The 19,931-nt window shown below is 39.9% G+C and overlaps 1 protein-coding gene across 4 annotated transcripts in view; it reads right to left on the bottom strand.

Moving 5' to 3' along the window:
* The window catches only part of scaper (S-phase cyclin A-associated protein in the ER), a 108,379-nt gene that overhangs the window by 80,279 nt on the left and 8,169 nt on the right, over positions 1-19,931 (bottom strand). For 2 of the 4 annotated variants that reach the window (XM_082159009.1, XM_082159010.1), the window contains exons 3-16: positions 19,092-19,168; positions 17,726-17,923; positions 13,466-13,566; positions 13,072-13,188; positions 11,406-11,533; positions 11,083-11,309; positions 9,780-10,106; positions 5,904-6,071; positions 5,727-5,793; positions 5,180-5,297; positions 3,179-3,290; positions 2,692-2,832; positions 1,167-1,322; positions 952-1,094 (exon numbers count right to left, since the gene is read on the bottom strand). In XM_082159009.1, coding sequence (XP_082015135.1) covers positions 952-1,094; positions 1,167-1,322; positions 2,692-2,832; positions 3,179-3,290; positions 5,180-5,297; positions 5,727-5,793; positions 5,904-6,071; positions 9,780-10,106; positions 11,083-11,309; positions 11,406-11,533; positions 13,072-13,188; positions 13,466-13,566; positions 17,726-17,923; positions 19,092-19,168 — 2,080 coding nt within the window. The remainder of the gene's footprint in view (positions 1-951; positions 1,095-1,166; positions 1,323-2,691; positions 2,833-3,178; positions 3,291-5,179; positions 5,298-5,726; positions 5,794-5,903; positions 6,072-9,779; positions 10,107-11,082; positions 11,310-11,405; positions 11,534-13,071; positions 13,189-13,465; positions 13,567-17,725; positions 17,924-19,091; positions 19,169-19,931) is intronic. The other 2 variants (XM_082159011.1, XM_082159012.1) reach the window with 1 other exon arrangement.

Raw genomic sequence — 19,931 nt, 5'->3', positions numbered from 1 at the left:
CCTGGTGAGTTGTGTTAGTTGTGTGTTGAAACTCGCTGTTATGATACGGGCTTGTGATATTTCCCAAACACGTTGACCAATCACAACACACTGATCCAGCCGACCAATCAGAGCACACACGCTTTTCAGAAGGAGGGGCTTCATAGAGACAGGAACTAAACAGAGCGTTATTGACTGACTTGGGAAGAGAGGAGCTGCAACAATGTACAATTTGGGGGAAATAATGTGGTTTTTTGAACATTTAAGTATGAAAACCTATTCTGGTAGACCCTAAATACAAAATCAAAAAAGCGCATAAAATGACCTCTTTAAAAAGCTAAAGAAAACAAAACAAAACATTCAAAAAGACATGACATCAAACCCATATAGATCTCAAAGCATTCAATTTATACAGGGTTTGTGTGACCTTCAAACGTATTATTCAAAATTATTAAAATTGTTTATGTATGATTTAGTTACAATTTCCTCTTATAGTTTATATCGTGATTCTAATGCAAGAACCAACATACATAGAAAGTTTTTAAAAAACAGCATTTGTTTGATCTTTTGTAAAAAATGTTTTAATTTACTGTCACTTTTGGCTTGCCTTTGGCTTGCTCAGTTGGGGATATTTTGGGGATATTTAATTTAATTTTATCAATCAATAAATTCCTCTTGAAACAAACTTTGTTGTATTATTTTAATTTAATACTGTGAAGCTGCTTTGATACAATCTGTATTGTGAAAAGCGCTATACAAATACACTTGACTTGACTTTTAATCAATTGAATGTGCCTTTGCTGAATAGAATTATTAATTTGAACTGTAAAGTATATTTTGGTTAAGAGTTGCACATTAAAACATTCCCTAAACCAGGCAGTTCCTCAAAGCCTATTCCTCTGGGTCTTTAGCATTGGCCTTGTGTCTTGCTGAATCAGTATTTTGGTGTGTTTGGCAGGACATGATGCGGACCTGGCTCTCTCTCGCGCTGCGTCTTCCCTCGCCCTCTCTTTCTCCTGCCTCTGCTGCTCGATTCTAGCCTCTTGTTCCCGTCTCTTCATCCGAAGCTCCTCCACACGTGCCTGTCGCTCCGCCTCCAATACCCGCTTACGCTCCTGAAAAAGAGCACACAGTTACACATTTAAAGCACGAAACAAATAAGGGGAACACAGAGACTAGTTCCATACCTGAACGGCTTCATCCCTGGCTTGTTTTTCTTCCTGCCTCCGCTGGCGTTCCTCCTGCAGCTCATTGAGCCGTTGTTCGTATTCGTTTAGTTTAGCCAGGACATCGTGCCTCTTGTTCTGGGCTTCCAGAGTGTTGATGAACGCGATCTCATTCACCTACACAAATCACCAACATAAAACAAAATATGCTGAGCACAGAGATTTCCTATTGAACTACATTACAATTTTAAATTAAAAAAACAATTTTTTTTCCCCATCGGAATGGTACCAAACTTGGTAAAGGTTTTGGCACTTGCAATGTGAAAAAAATTATTAAAATAATAATCAGGGACAGGATTCGAACAGGTTAAATGATCCTGAAAAAAATGGTCACACTTGTGCTCCTCGCGGTCAAAAATGACGGCATTGGAAATTAATGGGAGACGAATTTCATCTAGTAAAAACTTTTGGTACTGCGGCCAAACAAAATCTTACTGAAAGTTAATTTTTTTCGATATCAGGCTCAAATTTTGAACACAACTTGTTTAGATTTATGGCTTTGATTTTCTCACAGTTTTAGAGTAAAACATGTTTTTAAAAATATTTATACCATGGTCTGGGTGAATACTCGATTCTGATTGGCTGCAGGGTGTCCATTAAAAAGTGACAGAGGACACCTAGTAAAGGAGTTCTGGTGAAACTTTACCGTTTGAAATTAATAAATAAATGCGCTGGCTAAATCAGCTGTGAGTAACCATAGCAACAGGCAGTAAACTGAAGGGTTCTACAGCGGACTATCTCCGGTTGCTAAATAAACCGTCAGGCGTAACCAGGGAAACCAAGTTATTGTTTGTAAAAACTTCCGATTTCGATTGTAAAACTAATTCAAATATAAACTAATGTTTTAAAAATGTGTTATTTGGCAAGTGACCATGGTATAAGCGGGTTAATGCCCTTCGAGGTGTCCATTGTCAGGTATTAATGGACTTCGGCGGAGGCAACCGTCCGACGCGCTCGCCGTCGTCCATTAATACCTGACAATGGACACCTCGTCGGGCAATAACCCTTACATATTTCATATAAAAATAAACATAAACAATAAACATAAAATTCTGTAACTTTTTTTTAAGTTTGAACTTTTTTCACTTCAGTAATAATCTGCCAAGTGTCGTCTTTGAAAAGAGATCAAACTTAAGTCTGTGCTCTAAAGCATTCAAGATTTATGACAGTTTAAGTTGGAAATTAAATTTTCAGGTCTATGCTCAAAAAGGTTAATAAATGGATTATAAATATAGTGTAAATATAATTTACTAGCATTAAATCCCCTAAAAGTACCAAAAAACAACAAAAAAAACATTATCGAACTAAAATATAGTACATTCATTTAATTCAAAAATAAATAAATAATAAAATCTGTAATTTTTGACCGACACGGGAAGAGCACCAGAGGGTTAAACATTTTCTGAAGAAAATCTCCAAGTTTGTGCAATCGGAATAGTGATATCACTACGGTTTGATCAGTTTTGGCCTCTTAGGAACTTCTGACCTTCGCCTCTTCTTCCTGTGCTTTCTTCACGATGGCCTGCAGTTGAAGCTCTCGTTTGAATTCAGCATGAAGCAGTTTCTCCTCCATCATCTTTCTCCTCTGATCCAACAGCTCCTCTTTCCACTTCCTCACCTCCTTCTCCTGAGACACACGAAAAGATCAAATCCCGCCAAAGTGATGTAGAAGTCAAACTTGTCAAGAGTGTGAATGACACATGTTAGTGGTCCACTTCAAGTGCAGATATATAAACATGCGATATTGTCTTAGATCTCACTCCTCATACAAGAATGGAGCAGAACAAAAACAAACATATTCTTACCGACATCAGTTTTATGAGTCTGACCAGGAGTGAATCACCCTGAACGACTAAAATGGCTGTTAAGTGATTCTTTCAACATCTACGCGAATATGATTTTCCCCTGTGGCCGAGGCAGGCTAGCAGAGGCTAAATGAGCTGTGTCTACAGGTGTTAAAGGGAAAAACATACTCTTTCCATGAGTTTCTGCAGCTTGTGGGTCTTCTCCTCTCTCAGTTTGGCTCGGAGCTGCTGGGCTTTAAGTTGCTTCTCCTCGTGCTTCTTCTTCGACTCCGCAATGGTTCTGACAACAAACAGCCAAACCCATTTTGATGTTGCCAATCCATTTTCACATGATATTCAGATTAATTAACCACAACTAAAATGACAAATATCCATTTACTAAACAATGCCCTCAAATGAATATAAATAAATTATGTATTCAAAGACATTACACTAGATAGCAGATGAAAGCATTACAATTGACATTACAAAAAGGTGATAAAAGGTTTAAATTGAATGCCTGGTGTGTAAATGGGCATGATCGATTTTTTTTAATATAATCGACTAAATTGACTAATTAAATTGAGAGCCATAAGAATAACATTTTTACATTTGTGATTGAGCACAATGCTATCAGCATCACTAAATATTGCAAAGTGTAGGATCATAATTGAATAGAAACCCGTTTCAGACACAAAAAAAAGTGAAAAATCCTCAAAATTCAGACTTTATTTGTAGCAAGTTTTGAGTTTACACATCGCACAAATCAGATTTTTTCCCCTTTGCGATTGTGAATTAACGTCCCAGTTCTGATTTTTTTCTTAGAATTGCGTGTTTAGATCTCGTAATTCTGCAAAAAAAAAAAGAAAAAAAAGAAAAAAAGTAAAAACTGCGAGACGTAAACTCACAATTTACAATTGTATGGAAGGATTGTAGAATTTTGAATTTGAGTTCAAATCTAACAATTATGTGGTTTTTTTATATGAATTTGTTGAAATTCTGTTTTTTTTTTGTTTTTTGTTTTTTTTACAGTTTATTGCTGTTTTTGTTTTGCAACTATTGCCACCTAATAGAATTGCAGTCTTTTTGTTTGAGTTAACATAACAACCCTGTGACAAAGGTGTGAGTTTGGGAACAGAACTACCTGTGTTCCTGAACAACAGTGAATGAGCATTTGAAAAACCCAATTTCTGCAATTCTGTCTAGTTTTGGAAATTGCATATGTCACTTAAAGCTGCAGTCTGTAACTTTTGGCGCTCTAGCGGTTAATAAACAGAACTGAATGTGTCTCGTGGAAGAACATTGTAGCCGGAGCTACTTCTCTCTGTTTATGTCTATGACGAGTCATGAAGGTACTGGGCTACTCCGCAGCGGTACGACCCGTACCAGTCTAAAATAGTCCCAATATAAACACTTACTAGAGGTGTACCGTAGTGATTCAGGATAAGACAAAAACACGGTTTGGAAAATGGATTCATGATGTACTCGCTTATTATAGAATTTTTTTACATTTTAAACACACACAAATATTTTTTTTTTTTTTACTTTTCATTTAAAGCAGCACTCAGTAGCTTCGGGATTTCTTCGCTGTATTCTCGCTTTTTGCTCGCAGGTTTCTCTCTAGAGCTCCCCCCACAGCTTCGGAATAGATATTTGACAACACTGTTGTAAAAACTCGTTGTTGATTCTCAGACACCAGAGGCTATAGATCAACGACATCAAAGCAGATGGGACGTTCTTTAAAACGTCTTCTTCATTCGGGTTCGGACAGCTTCCGGACATTTTCCGCTCACGGGCACCAGGGGGGTGCGAAACGACCACCATTCAACCCGAAATAAGTAATATAACCATTCCAATGACTCCGAAGCTGTTCAGTTAAGGTAAAAAAAACTTACTTAGTTCACCTTTAAATTACTAACATTTTTGTCATGTACTTTGGAATCAGTAACTGACTACAATTTGTAATTGTAATCTACCCAGCATTGATCTAATGACAGTTAGCTGACATGAAGCTGCAAAATTACATAGTCAATTCAATATCAAAATAAAGTATTAGCAGATATTAAGCAGACAGCTGCTAATTGACATGTAGTTGCAAATGTACTTGTAGTTAGCAGAATGTCTAATGTGGACCATCTAAATAAAGTGTTACCTTATTCTGTAACAAATGGGACTGTGTGACTTTGTTACCGTTTGCGTGAAGGAGAGGACAGCTTCTCATGCATGTGAATGCCATGACCCGGTGGGCGGGCTGGCTCCTCCTCCACTATGTCACCCCAGGAGGTGCTCTGACGCCAGGGCTCTCGAGCTGTCAGAAAAAGCAAAGTGATGCAATAACACATTTACAAGAAGTGTTACACCCTGATATATCATACCTGTCATTTTGAGGTTATCAGCATCCAGTTTCGCAAGAAAAGCAGTTTATGTAATTTGATTAAATTCCATGATTTCCAGAGGAAAAATGCTTGTCAACAGTAAAAAAGTTTTTTAAAAAAGATGACAGAAGTAGTAATTCAATTGTTATTAAATGTAATAAGTAATAAAGACATGCAATTAGGAATGTTTTTCAGAAGTAACAACAAAATGTACCATATTACTGCCGATAACCATGTTCAAGTTAACTACTTTTGAGAAATGATTGTGGAAAATAAAACTGGCCGTTTCATTTTCTTGCTTTAAACAAAACTTATAGACTTACTGTACAACTTAGCAATGCAGATGCTAATTACATAATTACCGTCATAATCAGCTAGCATCTCGCTCCAGTCTAAGTTCAAGCCACAACTTCCACTCCCGATACTTGCCTTTAAGAGAGCAAAATAACACAAAAATTATACTAAATCCAGAAAACATTAAACAAGCTAAGAAAATGTATATCATTGTAATTACATCACTACTAGGGTTGTTGACTTACAGAGAAGTCGCTTTCGTTGTCTGTCTCCAGTTCGTTGTTCTCCGCTTGGATCTCCCGTGTCAGCTGTTCCTCCTCAGCGATTGCACTCGCGATTGCCTCTTCGTTAGCTTTTTCCAGGCGGTCGGCCAGCTCTTCCTTCTTAGCCAAAACTTCAGCCATGGATTGAGGCTGACAACAGGCACAACAAACTCGCACTGAGCCATTGAAGTCACCACCCCAAACAGAAGCACGAAACGTGCAGTACAGCGCCAAGTTAGCCACATCAGGCTTTAGAGGACATGCCCAGGCAACTTCAATTAAGACACGGTGCAATCAATTTAACACTTTCTCTGAAATTAGGCTAGACTTGAATTTCTGTATTTCAAACATTTAATGCAATCAAATTTTAAATGTTTGGTGGAAGCCAAAATGTTTTAAGAAACTAAACAGAGACCAAATGAAATGATAATACAGGCACACGCCATAAACACAATCAATCGCAAAAACCACACAAGGGGAAGCATAACGAAATCATGCAGCATACAGCCACAATAAAGATGAGGAGATGGGATAGTATTCTTATTCGGTATATTTAAAGGCAAACTATGCAGTTTCCGTTTTTCTCAAACAGCGACCCCTAGAGTTGCTGTGGAGTACTTGTAATTAACATTACTGTCGTAAATACCACTCACGCAGAGCCGTCTCTGCACTCTTCCGACCGCGCTTTCTTCGTTTTCTCCGTTGACTCTGCCATGACTCACGTCTGAAATGCGTGCTAGTGTCTTCCATAGAGGCTGCTTCAAGTGTTGTTGATGTATGTGCCGTCGTGCCGTAAAGCAAGTCGTAATCTCGCGAGATTTGTCGGGGCGCCACCTCTCAAACTTGCATTGCTGGTTTTGCCAGCCGCGTCCTTTGCTAAAGGGATGTTTCGCCCTACTACGAGTTTGTTTACCATCTAAATTATTTCGAAGCTGTTATATTAAGGTACAAATCTTGCATAGTGTGCCTTTAAGCAATAAGGTATGAGAGGCCATGTTGTAATGTTACTATAGTCACGGCTTAAAGACGTTTTTAGCGATTCACTGCGCTCTCCACATATGTAGTTCACTTGACAAAATGTGTTCATTTGGAATGATTTGTAAACACTTGTGTCACACAGATCAAGGGTTTTAAGTAAGATGACATTAGGGATGCTCCGATATGAATATTTTAGCCGATAACCGATATATTGGCCGATAAATCGAAATCCAAATTTTTGTATTACATAAATTTAATTTTTGAGAGCCTGATTACAAAAACAAGTCTCACCATTAAAAGCCATGTCCTAAGCACACAATTGTAATGTTCTCCTTAAAATTGTATGTAGCTCATGTGACAGACTTGCACTGCACATGTTGCACTTAACTGTATTTTCTTTTTTTGAAGTGATTCCAATCATATTTCAAGTAATTCAAAACCATCATTGTGAACAGTGCACATCTAAAGTGTCTCAGCTGAAGGAAATAATTCATAATCCATCAACTTTAATATATCGGACAAATTTTCTTAATGGGCCATAACATTAAAAACAAACGTATATCGGTCGATACTGATATGGTGGCCGATATATCGTGCATCCCTAGATGACATAATATAATTGTGTGTGTGTGTGGTGTATATAATAAGAATAAGAATAAGAATGTCACGGTTTTGTTTTTTGGTTTGTTCACAAGTCATGTGATCCCTTGTAAGTCATGTGATCCTGCCATGTGTCTTGTCATTGGTTAATTTTCTGATCATTGTTCACAGGTGTCCCTTGTCTTGTCATTAGTCTGTGTATTTAAGCCCTCATGTTTGCCATGTGTCTTGGTCAAGTATTGTTCCTTGTAACCACTGTTTGTGAGTCATTTTCATGTTCATGTCTTGTTTTGAGTTTTCATGCCACATCATGTTTTTGTTTATAATAAACTGCACTTGGGTTCTCCTTTACACTTGCCTCCAGTGGACACTTTACAAAGAATTATATATTGGTTTCGATTTGGTCAATTTAAAGCAATGGTTCTTAACCAGGGGGCCACAGGATGACGTAAAACTATTTTAATTAATTAATTAATTAATTATTATTAACATATTAAAACTCTAATCTAGATTAAAATGCTAAAAAGACATAAAATTAAGATTTTTTTTGTTGTCAAAATGCTTATGAGAACCACTGTAAACAACATTTATAATACGTTCATGTTTTCTAAACTGTCACAATAATGGCATTGCAACGGTCACATGCCTAGCACGTATTTTGTGTCACAAAAGATGATATTTTGAAGAACACTGGGATCTAAACAACATTGGACCCCATTGACTTTCATTGTGCGGACAAAAAAATTCTAAATATCTTCTTTTGTGTTCTACAAAATACAGTTTAAAACGACATGAAGGTTATGACTATTTTCATTTTTAGGTGAACTATTTCTTTAAGATGACCAAATACCCTGTAAAGCCCACATTAGGTGGCTCTAGTGTTTTGAAACACAGTTACCTGTAGGCAGAGGGGTTTATGTTGATTTTAGGGTGGTAACAAAAGAGGGGTTTGTTGAGGGGCAATTTTTTGCAATACATTCCTTCCATGGGTGCACCTGTGAGTCTTCATGACTCGTGATGACTGGTAAATTGCCAAAATATTTTGGAAAAAGTATCCTACCCACTGCCATCAGAGGGCACAACACTTGACCCCCATTTTCAGAACCTGACGAGTGAACAGTATGCAGAGTGCCAATTTCAGAAGGACCGTGGGAGAAGATGGAGCCGCCCGGAGCTGCGCTGAGGTCAGTGTCAGACGTCATGCTAACAAGCATAATAAGAGGTGGATTTCTCTCAACAGTGCGCCTGCTGGTCTTAGATCTGGAGTCTAAACAGAGCAGGGCTTATCTGACCCACCCAGAGAGGTGGTGTCTGGACCTCGGAAGCAATGATTCCGGATTCCGACACGACTGAGATTGTGCTCCTGTCTGAGCATTTAAACCTCATCCATCTCCATTGTTTCAGACTGGGTTTTGTACAGAGGCCAACACCCGTTGAGAAATGGAAGCCGGTCGCTCAATAGAAAATGCTGTGGGTCTAGCCTTAATTAATCCCTTGGAGGTTTCTCTTAGAAAGGGTGAGACAGGAGACAAGCGGAACGCCACAACAGGAGATGCCATATCATTTTTAAAGCCATCTCGTGTAAAAAAAACTAGGTGTCATTTGGCATACATCTGTGGGTCAAATAGCAAAATCAATCAATGGTCTTGAACTTGAAGAAAAGTTCAAGTAAAACATTTTGCAGCTGGTTGGTTGCTGGACAGAATTGTGATTTTTGTACTTGGATTTCGATCTGGTATCTGTAAATTTAGATACCCCTTTTCCACAGACAATTTGGTTATTCCTCTTGAACTAAGAACTAACAATATACTGTAATTGGCCAGAGGAGAAGGGGGCCGAATCTCAACAGAGATCTGCAGATCCCCTAGCCATGCACCGCATCAAGGAAAAGCAACATTTTGGTGGAAAAGGGGCCTGTTTGGTGGCATTTTTTAATATATGTAGCAGAATTTTGGGAGGTCAAGGCTCAAAGGGAGGTCAAGGTCGATGAGAGCCCATGGGTTCAAAATCAGTCAAGTCGTTTGAATGGTGCAGGGGACACTTGATAAGCCCAAAATAAAAACTTGAGCAACTGTGGCAACTCTCTGAAAACACTGGGCCCTCCTGTTCTCTACTCACAGTGGATACTTGCTCACCCCCGTCATCACGCACACACATATACGCCCTACTTGCTGAGAGAAAGGAGGAGGGAGGGGGTAACCCTGCCTAGCCTGGAGGTTTTTGGGATTGACTTTGTTTAGGCGGCAGTCCTGACCCTGGCCTGTGTCTCTCAGCACTCACAGTAGAAAGTTCTGTGGGGTCCAGCATGCTCTCCAGTGTCATCACTGCCAGGGGAATGTAGACCGCTGCCTCCGCTTTTGCCGATGGTGCCGCGACCTTCCACACCGACCCCTCCGTCCCCTTCTCTTCTTTGGCTTGCCCAGTACTCAGCTCCTCCAGTTGGGAAAGGGATACAGGAGGAGGGCCTGGGTCGGAAGCCAAGTCTGGGCACTGGGCCTGCGAAGGCAGAGAAGTAGGGGGTGGCACGGGGTCGGAAATGGGGGGTGGCGTTTCCTCAGAGGGGGCGCTGACACTCTGCCCTGGCTCTTCAATACTTTCTGCTGGGGGCTGCGCAATGTACACACAGATGAATACACAAATATGAACACATGCATGTCAAGGCACTCCTTACCGCATCTGTATGACAGACCATTTGGCAGATAAAACAAACACAACTAAAGAAACACAGCATGCTAAATAATTACACAACATCATGCATTTCACAACAAACATGTAGCATACCAAGAACCATACAATCAAATACCACAAGCATGCAAACAAGTCATTTTGAGTAACTACAGTCTCAACTACATGCTCTGTTTTAAAACCCTAGCGAGCTTGCCTAGAGGAAGAATTTCAAGACAAGGCTTTTGATGTGAAGGCTGTTCCAAAAGTTAGGCAACTTAATTTTTCTGCTCACTATTAAATTTTGGCCACATTCTAAGACAGCATCCAATGTTTCCTCTTTGGAGAAGACAATCTAACAATGCATTGTGACAAGCTTAGTGAAAAAAAAAAAATCAAGATGGTGGATAAAAGATTAATTTAATCCTGAACAATGTGCTATTTTATGCCAATTAGAGTACTGTGGCGTTAGCATAGCAACATGCTAACGACAAACTCCACTGAAATCAATTATGGGTCAAGTCTCTTGTGCGCTTTGCATGAGGAGCACTACTTTTAAGGGTTTTTGCCTACATAGAGCGTTCCAAATCAGTTACTAATGATGTTCTTATTCAGTGAGGGTGCTGCCTTAGAAGGAATTAGATAATGTTGCAGCTCACTAGGTTTTGGGGCAGAGCTATTGGCTTCGGCATATTCCCCAAATGCAATCTAGGACACTGTATTGTCAATATTTAATAGACCTCATTATATCTGATAAACATGTACAAAATCGATGCTCGTACACTTGATACTGCTCTGTCTGGACAGTGTATCTATGAACACACTGTGACCAAACAAAAACATTCTGATGTTACAGAGCCTTCATATCTATCCCTGGGCCCTGAATAATTAATGAAGGGAGGCTGGTTGACGTCAGTACCTCAATGACGGAGGTCTTTTCCATCTCTTGGCTCTGCTCTTGGGGTATGGGTTGCTCTTGCTCCTTCATCTCCTGAGATTTTTCCTGGGGTGAGGGCTGGATGCGCTGGTTCTCCTTGTCGCTGTCGTCTTTGGGGCTTACATGGGCCAGAACTGGGCTTACCTTGGCCCTTGGCCTCATAGAACGCCCACGCTGCACGGTCTCCCAGCCCTCTGCATCTTTCTTTGCTAAGGATGAACGTAAATGTTTACATAAACACACAAATTATACAGAAATATTTGGTTTTGAAAAAAATTTACTGTAAATAGAGAAGATCAGTTCACCTGGTTTTTCAACAGGGATGTTGACACTTTGGTTGGGGACAGGAAGGGACTGGGAAGACTTGACCCGATCGGCCCAGCTTGGTCCAGTGTGGGAGAAACGTGCCACAGCCAAAGTGGGAGGGGGACCCCTGTAAACATACACACAAACCATATAAAACCAGGGGTCTCAGATTCAAAAGACCTGGTGGACACTGGCCAAGTGTTGTTCTTCATCGCTAATGGCACAATTTAAGAAATACAAATGATTTTACATCAATGAATTTTAACTATAGATTAAAATAGTTCCACTTTCTATGGGTAGCCATCATGCCTGCAGCGTGCCACACACTCTGCATCATTGCATCGGGCATCCTCAAACATTGGGAACTAAAATGGAAACTTCAGACTGAGGGCCCTCCGTCTTGATCGATATCCATTTCCTGAGGCATCCAATTACAGTGTAATACAGACATGGATGCCCGTGCTTCAGCAGTCTTTAACCACACTTAGATCCACACCCCCCACAGTCTCAGGCGCAGGCCTGAGGAGAACCCAGCAAAAATTGCATTAAACAAAACGCTTAGGCCGTTGCGGATCGATTCCCCTTCTCCTCCCAGCCTCTGCCAGACGGGCGTAGTCTTTCCGGTCTCGTGGTGAGGCCAAGATATGCATCATATCTGCCATTGATTTCTCCATCTGAACATTCAGTGGCATTTTAATCAGATTATCAATTGTCTTCCTTCACACCATCAGTTAAAAATGCAGGGAGCCTTGTTTCTTGATCCTCTAGTAGGAGTTGAGAGTCACCACAACAGAAAAGATGGTGTCAATTAGTACGTTGCTAGCAGGGATAATGGTGTTAGGCCAGATTCAAGCATATACACCATGTCTGAAATTGCAAGAAAACCATGGGAATACAGGTTAAAACTTTTTTCATTGAAACAAGTCATAATTATTGCGCTCATATTCTACTGCGCTTCGTCTATTTGACACGCATCCACTCGTTCAACGAAGTCTGTGACGTTTAAATGTTGTCAAAATATGCAAAAATGGAAATATCGCGGGACTTTCTAAAATGTACAGATAAGGATATTACCATAAAATGTAAGTTATGTGCTGAGGAAAACACTTGTCAGAGGCATTAAACAGCAAAGCACGACAGGGCAAGACACGGTAAATGCTCAAGTTTGAAGCGCTTCGAAATATAAAGCATTCTCATGTTTCTGACAACTTGGATCATGTATCTTTTTCCACAGCAGCTCGCTCTGTGTCCTCCACTATTTTCCATATGCGTTTTGTCCATAGAAATGGGTTATTCACTACTGTAAAGCGGTGTGACTGGCTGCTGGTTTCCGAGCAGTGCGCAGACGCAACTAATCAATGATCAAATTCGTTATTGATAATAATCAATGTTATCGATTAGTTGTTGCAGCCCTACTTTTAACCATCCCTAAAATATAGTACTGAGTAATTGGATACCAATAATTATTGACAAAAACACAATAGTTGTGTGACTTTTTATAACTTCAATATTTTTTAATTTTGTGACAAGTTATCATGGCATATGGGGCAGAACCATATGGTCCGTTTGGTTTTCTTTACTTGGATTGGTAAAGAAAGTTATTGTGAGTACTTGAGAGAAATGTTTGTGATCCTGGGTGTGGTCAATGTGACTTGATTGGCCTACCCAAAATTGAGGGCACGGCGAACACCAGGAGATGGTACAATCCGGTCTGACGAGGGGCTGGACATCACATGTCGTCCTGGTGACATCTTTCGAACTTCCCAAGCCAAAGAAGTGGGCCTGCAGGGAAAAGTTAAAACATTTAAAAGGAAGGTACTGATTCAGAACAGGAACCAAACATCTAGCAACTGAAAAATCAATATGTAAAGGCGTAAGACCCTGAAATAATCACCTCAAATTAATCATTGATCAGGCTGAAAGGATCACAATTCAAACTACAGTGTAAAAGACTCACAGGTTTGTGTACACGGTCCGAGAATGTTATAATCATGAATGTGTGTGTGTGTGTGTGTGTGTGTGTGTGTGTGTGTGTTTGCATAAGCATGCATGTTATCACCTGTTCTGAGCATCTGTTTTTTCCAGCTTCTCCTGTAGTTGGATCCAGTCAATTAGAGCTTTGAAGTCTCGGACATAGTTATCCAACATCATCAGCACCTCCTGGGGGTGGAGAGCATGTGTGATGTCAGTTTTAAAGGCCGCGATGAGATATGGGGAATTACATGCAACTCTGATATGTAGTTAAGCACAAACCAACCCCAAAAAAGGCATAGTCATTCATAAATGGAAAGGATGTTCTTGTAAAAACCTGACAAAATGGGTTGATCTATGAGCTAAGAAAAAGTCCAAAGTGGCAACAAATGTCCTAAATTACTCAAGGCAAAGTATTTTCATTGGAACATCCTGTTAACATACAACTAAATACAGAGCATCTACAAATCAAGCTATGACCCCAGAAGCCTGATCTGACCATGCAAGAGGGGCAGATCGTCCCCCAACCCTGATGTCTCTTTTGTGGCATGTCTGAAAGAACAATGAAAGACCCCCAGCAGAATCTAGTGAACTCTCAGGTAAGAGGATTCCTGGACGAGCCCCCAATTCTTCTTCACACTGAGGAGCTGGTGTAAACCTACACCCTGTTGTCTCTACTAAAGAGTGGGCATCTGAAGCTACTGGAGCGCATCTCACACACCCTCCCACTCTCCAGAAACACCCCATTCACAAATGCCAGGAGGGGACAAAAAGAAAAAGAAAAAGAGTGCTGCGGCTCTTTCCCGCCTCAGTGGTCTTCCACAAGAGGTGCAGCTGAAATTACCAATTAGCTTTGCAAAAGGGGGCTGGCAAATCTGATTGAGGCTGTAATCATTTCAAGTTACTGGCAAAGAGTGTGCAGCGAATGACGAAATGTTCATTGTCCATCCGATATTCGATCTGGGAGCGCCGCGGGGACTCTGGGGAATCCCTTGACTCCAACAAAGACGCTAGAGAGTGTCGCAAAGCCTTGCCACAACACAGATTAGAACAGGTCTACAACCCTAGACCTACCACAGGCTCTTAAGATTACAGGAAACCTGCTTGGATGTTGAAATCGGTCCAAAATCTTGATGCCAGCCTTGATTTATGTGCTTGCATCATTTCATATCTATTAATATAGCAGAATGTCATCAAGAGCCTAGTCTCGGCCTCGGACATCATGCCACGGACCGTTGGCTGAACGTCTGATGCATATGGCACACTTATCTGGAAACACCTCAGGAGTTTCGAAGTCGTCATTTGATTGGTTGAATTCTACAGGATGTCCGGGAGACGTGTGTGTCGTGTTGCCAAACCCCCTAATGGAAGAAGAATGCTATAGTGTTTACAACTGTGACAATGAGCGCTTATCAGGATCAACTGAACGCCGGATTTTTAAAAGTATGTGAAGTATGCAAAGTTCATGCATAGACTCTTTAAAATGCATCCAAGAGTTTTACACACCGGCCTGTTATTGTGGGGACATTGACGTTACATTTTCACGCCCCTAAACAAGACGTGGAACAAAACTAAGTGTGATTGGTTGCTTGACATGTCAGTAAGACGGCCTCTGGGAGGTCCTTGGCCAATGAAAGCTGCTATGGAGTCCAGACCTTCTGCCGTCAGTCTGAAGGTCTGGCTATGCAAGACTATCTATGTACAAATTAGCATTTCTCAGAGGGTTCAATGCAGCTTTTATGAGGCGCCATACTGGATAAAAGTGGAGTGCACAGCAGAGTTTGAACTGATCCTGGAGATATACTTTCTCTTGCAGGCACACAGTGACTTCCTTGCATGTTTGGTGCAGTTTCAATTGGAATTCAGTTGCAATGCATCACAATGTGTTGACATGTATCGCAATGTGCATCATATCGTGAGGTAGTTGAGAATACTCAGACCTCCTGTACGTTGAGACACGGTTCAGGTGCACACACATCAGGATCAGGGGCTGCGTATGACTGATGCTCTGGATTAAGTGGGGGACGGCAGGCGATGCTGTGAAACAGGCGTGTGTGTGAGATTGATGGGCGGTAATGGGGGAGTGGTGATCGAGGAGAAAACCACAGTGCTTTTAGTTAATAGAGGAGTCAGACCCAGTGAAAGATGTGTCCAGAAGCAGGCCTGTTGATTAGGGCTAGTTAACAACACCAGGGCATGGTGGAGGACGATGCTGACCCATAATGCAATAGCTGAGAGAGAACAAGCGGACAGGAAACAGCTGAGTGCCATAAAAATCCTTACATAGTAATTCAGTTTATTTCAAAAGACTTATTGAAGACATTTGACAGGAGAATGTTTAGCCTAAGACTTTAAAAATGTTAACTGGGAGTTATTTGATCAAATGAAAAAATTAAATGATCCCTCAACCCCACAAATAAAATTCTGAAATATTACACCTCTAACTCTCATGTACACATTCCCACATGTGAAGGAGAGTTGTCTCGTCCATGGGCTGATGAGACATAAATCAGGCCTGGGACGAGGGAGAGGCCTGATAAGAACTAATTAGTCGTCTGGGCTGTGGGTTAAAGATGTGGGCGTTACTTGAATATGAAAATAAATCAAGCCAACGGACCAAATCAAGAGTGTCAGACCAGCCATCACTGGCAAGCGGATAAAGAATCAAAAACACAGGTGGAATTAAATAGTGGAAAAAAATTGTTTTGCTTTGCACTGAATAAGATACTTATGAATAAGCTAAGATTATTTATGGCAAATGCTGTACTGAACACAACATGATTTTAAAGTTGTTTATTTGTAAACATTTTTCATCACAAATGTAGTAATCTGAAACAAATTTTCTGCTCTGCTGATGTCATCAAGGTCATGTGGGCAGGGACAACATTAACAAAAAAAGTCACAGCCTAATGTCACAAATAATAAAATTGCGATGGATAAAAACAATTGTTGCTCTCATTACTTTCCATTGATTATTCTTCTAAATCATTTTCATATCTTGTCTTTAAATATATTTTTACATTTTTATTAAAGAGAAAGTTTTGGACGCCATTGACTTTGTATGGACAAAAATATATACCTTTATTCTGCAAAATAATACATCTTACAGGTTAGAAGCTTAATTTTTTAATGCCTTTAAATTAAGAAAATGCTTTGCATTTCATGAGAGATTCTGATGATGACCAAAACAATTTGCCATGATAATTTCATGCATCCATGTACCACAAAGAATGTGCTGGTAAAGTACATCTACAAGTCAATGAGGTGCTGAATCACAGATTTATATCTTCATAAAGGAGCGGTTATGTGTATGTGAAAAGTCCTGGATTTCAACAGCTCCAAGGAACATTTTCCTACTGTAGGCCTACAGACAATCCCCTACTGTCACATGGCAGTGAGCTAAAGATCTGGAGCAGAGCATGGACACATAGGGCCAGAGAGTGTGAACAGGCCCGCCGGACATGGCAACACAGCGGCCGGAGTGTTTATGCACATTCGCGCAGGCCGGCTGTCAACAAGGTAACCACAAAGGGGGCCGGTTAGCTTCGAGCGGGTTGGCCGAACCCCGCTCTGCATAATTCCAGATTACACGCCAATCGATAAATCAGAGCCAGCAGTGTAAAGTGTGGACGATGGGCCCAAATACAGCCAGGCGCCATACCTGCCAGGGTAAACAAAGTGAGTGCCCTGACATGGGCTCTGCCAACCAAAGCTATAAGTTCAAACGCATGTTTGCCGACACAGGTCCCGAGACCATGACCGGACACAAAAACACTGTTGATCAACTTGAAGTGACGAATCGTTATTGCGATGGTTGCGTGCTGAGAGGTTATTGGTCATAGTGGCTGACTGTAGTACGTGTCTTGCAATCAGCTTTTTGCTTTTCCTAAAACTAAACAAAGAACCTGGGGTGGAAAAAGTGTTTCGGGACGTTACCTAGACCTCGTACCCCGAGCCCCCCGCACACACACACACACACACACACGGAAGGAGTGGGTGGGGGGCCCTTTGTTTACACATGTCATCCATCTCCACTCCCTCCAGAAAGGCCCTGGAGAGGTGCAGTGATAATTCTCTCACCAAACCCCTCTCTGACACAAACCAGAAAACAAAAGGAATGCGAGGAGGAGGAGGAGGCAGAGGAAGAGGTTTATCACAATGCTCCACTCCCTCTAGTGGCCAGAGAGTGCAGATGCAGCCACAAGCACAAAAATGTCTCATATACAAAAATACACACAATTATACTTTAAATATATTCCAATACCAATTAAAAAACATAATTATAAATCTGATATATTTTCTGTTTTAAGTGGTAAAAACGTTGAAGAAATGCGTGTGATCATCATACCCTGCACTCCACCACGCTCTGGTCGGATTCGCAGGTGACGTAGATCTCGTCCACTGCTCTCCGCAGGTTATCGAACAGGAAGGCCCAGTATCGTGCTCTGAGGTCCACCTTCCGTGGCTGTCTAGTCTTGGTGGGGCTTTTCTCAGATCCTTTGTCCAGGATCAACCCGGGTGCATTTTTGCAGTCTATCGCCAAGTTCTGTTAAGAGCAGAAGAGATTTGAAATGGCCAAGATACCTTTATTTGACCAAATGAACCCCATTTGCTGTTAAAGAGTTAGTTCCCCCAACAAATGAAAATTCTGTCTTTAATTACTCACTATCGTTCCAAACACGTAAAACTTTCGTTGATCTTCGAAACACAAATGAAGATCTTTTTGATGAAATCTGAGACATTTCTGTCCCTCCATAGACCGCTACGCAACTACCACTTCAAAAAGTTCATAAAGAGATCATCAAACTAACCCATATGAATCAAGCAGTTTAGTCCAAATGTTCTAATTTTATATGATGAACAGATTGAATTTAGGCTTTTATTCACATCATTCACACACATCAGATATGATAAACGGAAGCTCAAGCATGAGAACCAATGAAGTTCATTCTCGTGTTACCGTTGAGCTTCAGTTTATGTTCGCTGATCAATGTTTATGAGAATAAAAGCCTAAATTAAACCTGTTCATCATATAAAGCGATTGAGTCTCTTCAGAAACTTTGGACTAAACCGCTCAATTCATATGGATTAGTTTTACAATCTATGAACTTTATGAAGGGTCAGACCCTTGCGTAGCTGTCAATGGAGGGACAGAAATCTCTCAGATTTCATTAAAAATATCTTCATTTGTGTTGCGAAGATGAGCGAAAGTCTTACGGGTTTTGCGACATGAGGGTGAATAAATGAAGACAATTTTCATTTTTGGGTGAACTATCCCTTTAACTCTATAGGGCAAACAGCTGTTTTAACCATCAGTGTGCGCTGCTAATATAAACACTGAGGTCGAATCATGAAAGAATGGAAATCAGAACCCCATCAGCAAGAGGATGAAATAAAAGGTCTCTGGCGCCACCTAGTGTTTAACATGAGGAAAAGCTTTAAATTAAGCTTTCCACGTTCAGTTATCACTTTTCTTTAAAGGGAACTAATTTAAACCTGTTTGCTTATTTGTAAACTAGCCAAGTATGCAATTTTCCAGGTTATTTGTTTTTTAATTTATCCAGGTTTCTTAACTAACAGATTTGTCGTGGATGCAAATAGAGACATTGTCCCATGAGATAAACTGTTCTGTATCACATTAGTGTTTTTAGATACTGTAGGTTTTAAATAAGAGATTCAGAAACAACAAACAATTTGGAATAAATGATTCGCACCTGCTTTTTGTTCCTGTGGAGCCCGGCGTTGATTCGCTGAGCCCTTGCGCTGCTGTTCCCGTGAATCTTTGCTTTAGCTGCATGTGAACAGAAGAACACAGTGCAGATAAATGTCACATTACCGTATATGTCCAAAATATCACATTCAGATGGATGACATCAAAGCAATTGTAAAACCAAAGACCAAGTAACGCAAGGTCTAAACGTTCAGATTTTAAGTCAGAAACACACAGAAATGGGTTTTTTTTTTTACTGAAAATGCTAAATCAAATTGTTTTTTATTCCCAAGATGGTTATATTACTACAATGTAGCATAGTAATAATTTAAATATTTGTCATTACATAATGCATGCTATTTAAAAAAAACGATGTACTCTAGTAATCTTCCATTCTGAACATAGCCATTGTGAATATACATTGTTTATTTTTAGCCTATTTTTAGGATCACCAAGATATAACTTGTAAATAAATACAAATTAAGTCAAATAAAATTTATTTGATCAAATTTAATCATTTAATTTATTTAATTTATTTGATTGATAATTGTATTATTATTAAATAAAACATGATATTTTTATGCATTATTTAAATTATATTTCATTAATTATGCATTTAATTGTTTTATTATTTTTTGAATAACAAAATAAATATATTATAATTAAATAGATAATTAAATAAATATACTTTAAATATATTATTTACACCATATAATAAAAAAAAATTAAACCAGAGTAGTACACGTAATTTATGCTTCTGTTTTTAAAAATTGTATCCCAGAGAAAATGTCCAAAGAGAGAAATTACTTTGACACAAATAAATCTAATGAGAATTATTAATAAC

Source organism: Leuciscus leuciscus (genome assembly GCF_965113295.1).
Source record: "Leuciscus leuciscus genome assembly, chromosome: 25".
NCBI classification, from domain to species: Eukaryota; Metazoa; Chordata; class Actinopteri; order Cypriniformes; family Leuciscidae; genus Leuciscus; species Leuciscus leuciscus.
The sequence above is the reverse complement of the archived record's forward strand: the minus strand, read 5'-3'. Positions and strand labels throughout refer to the sequence as shown.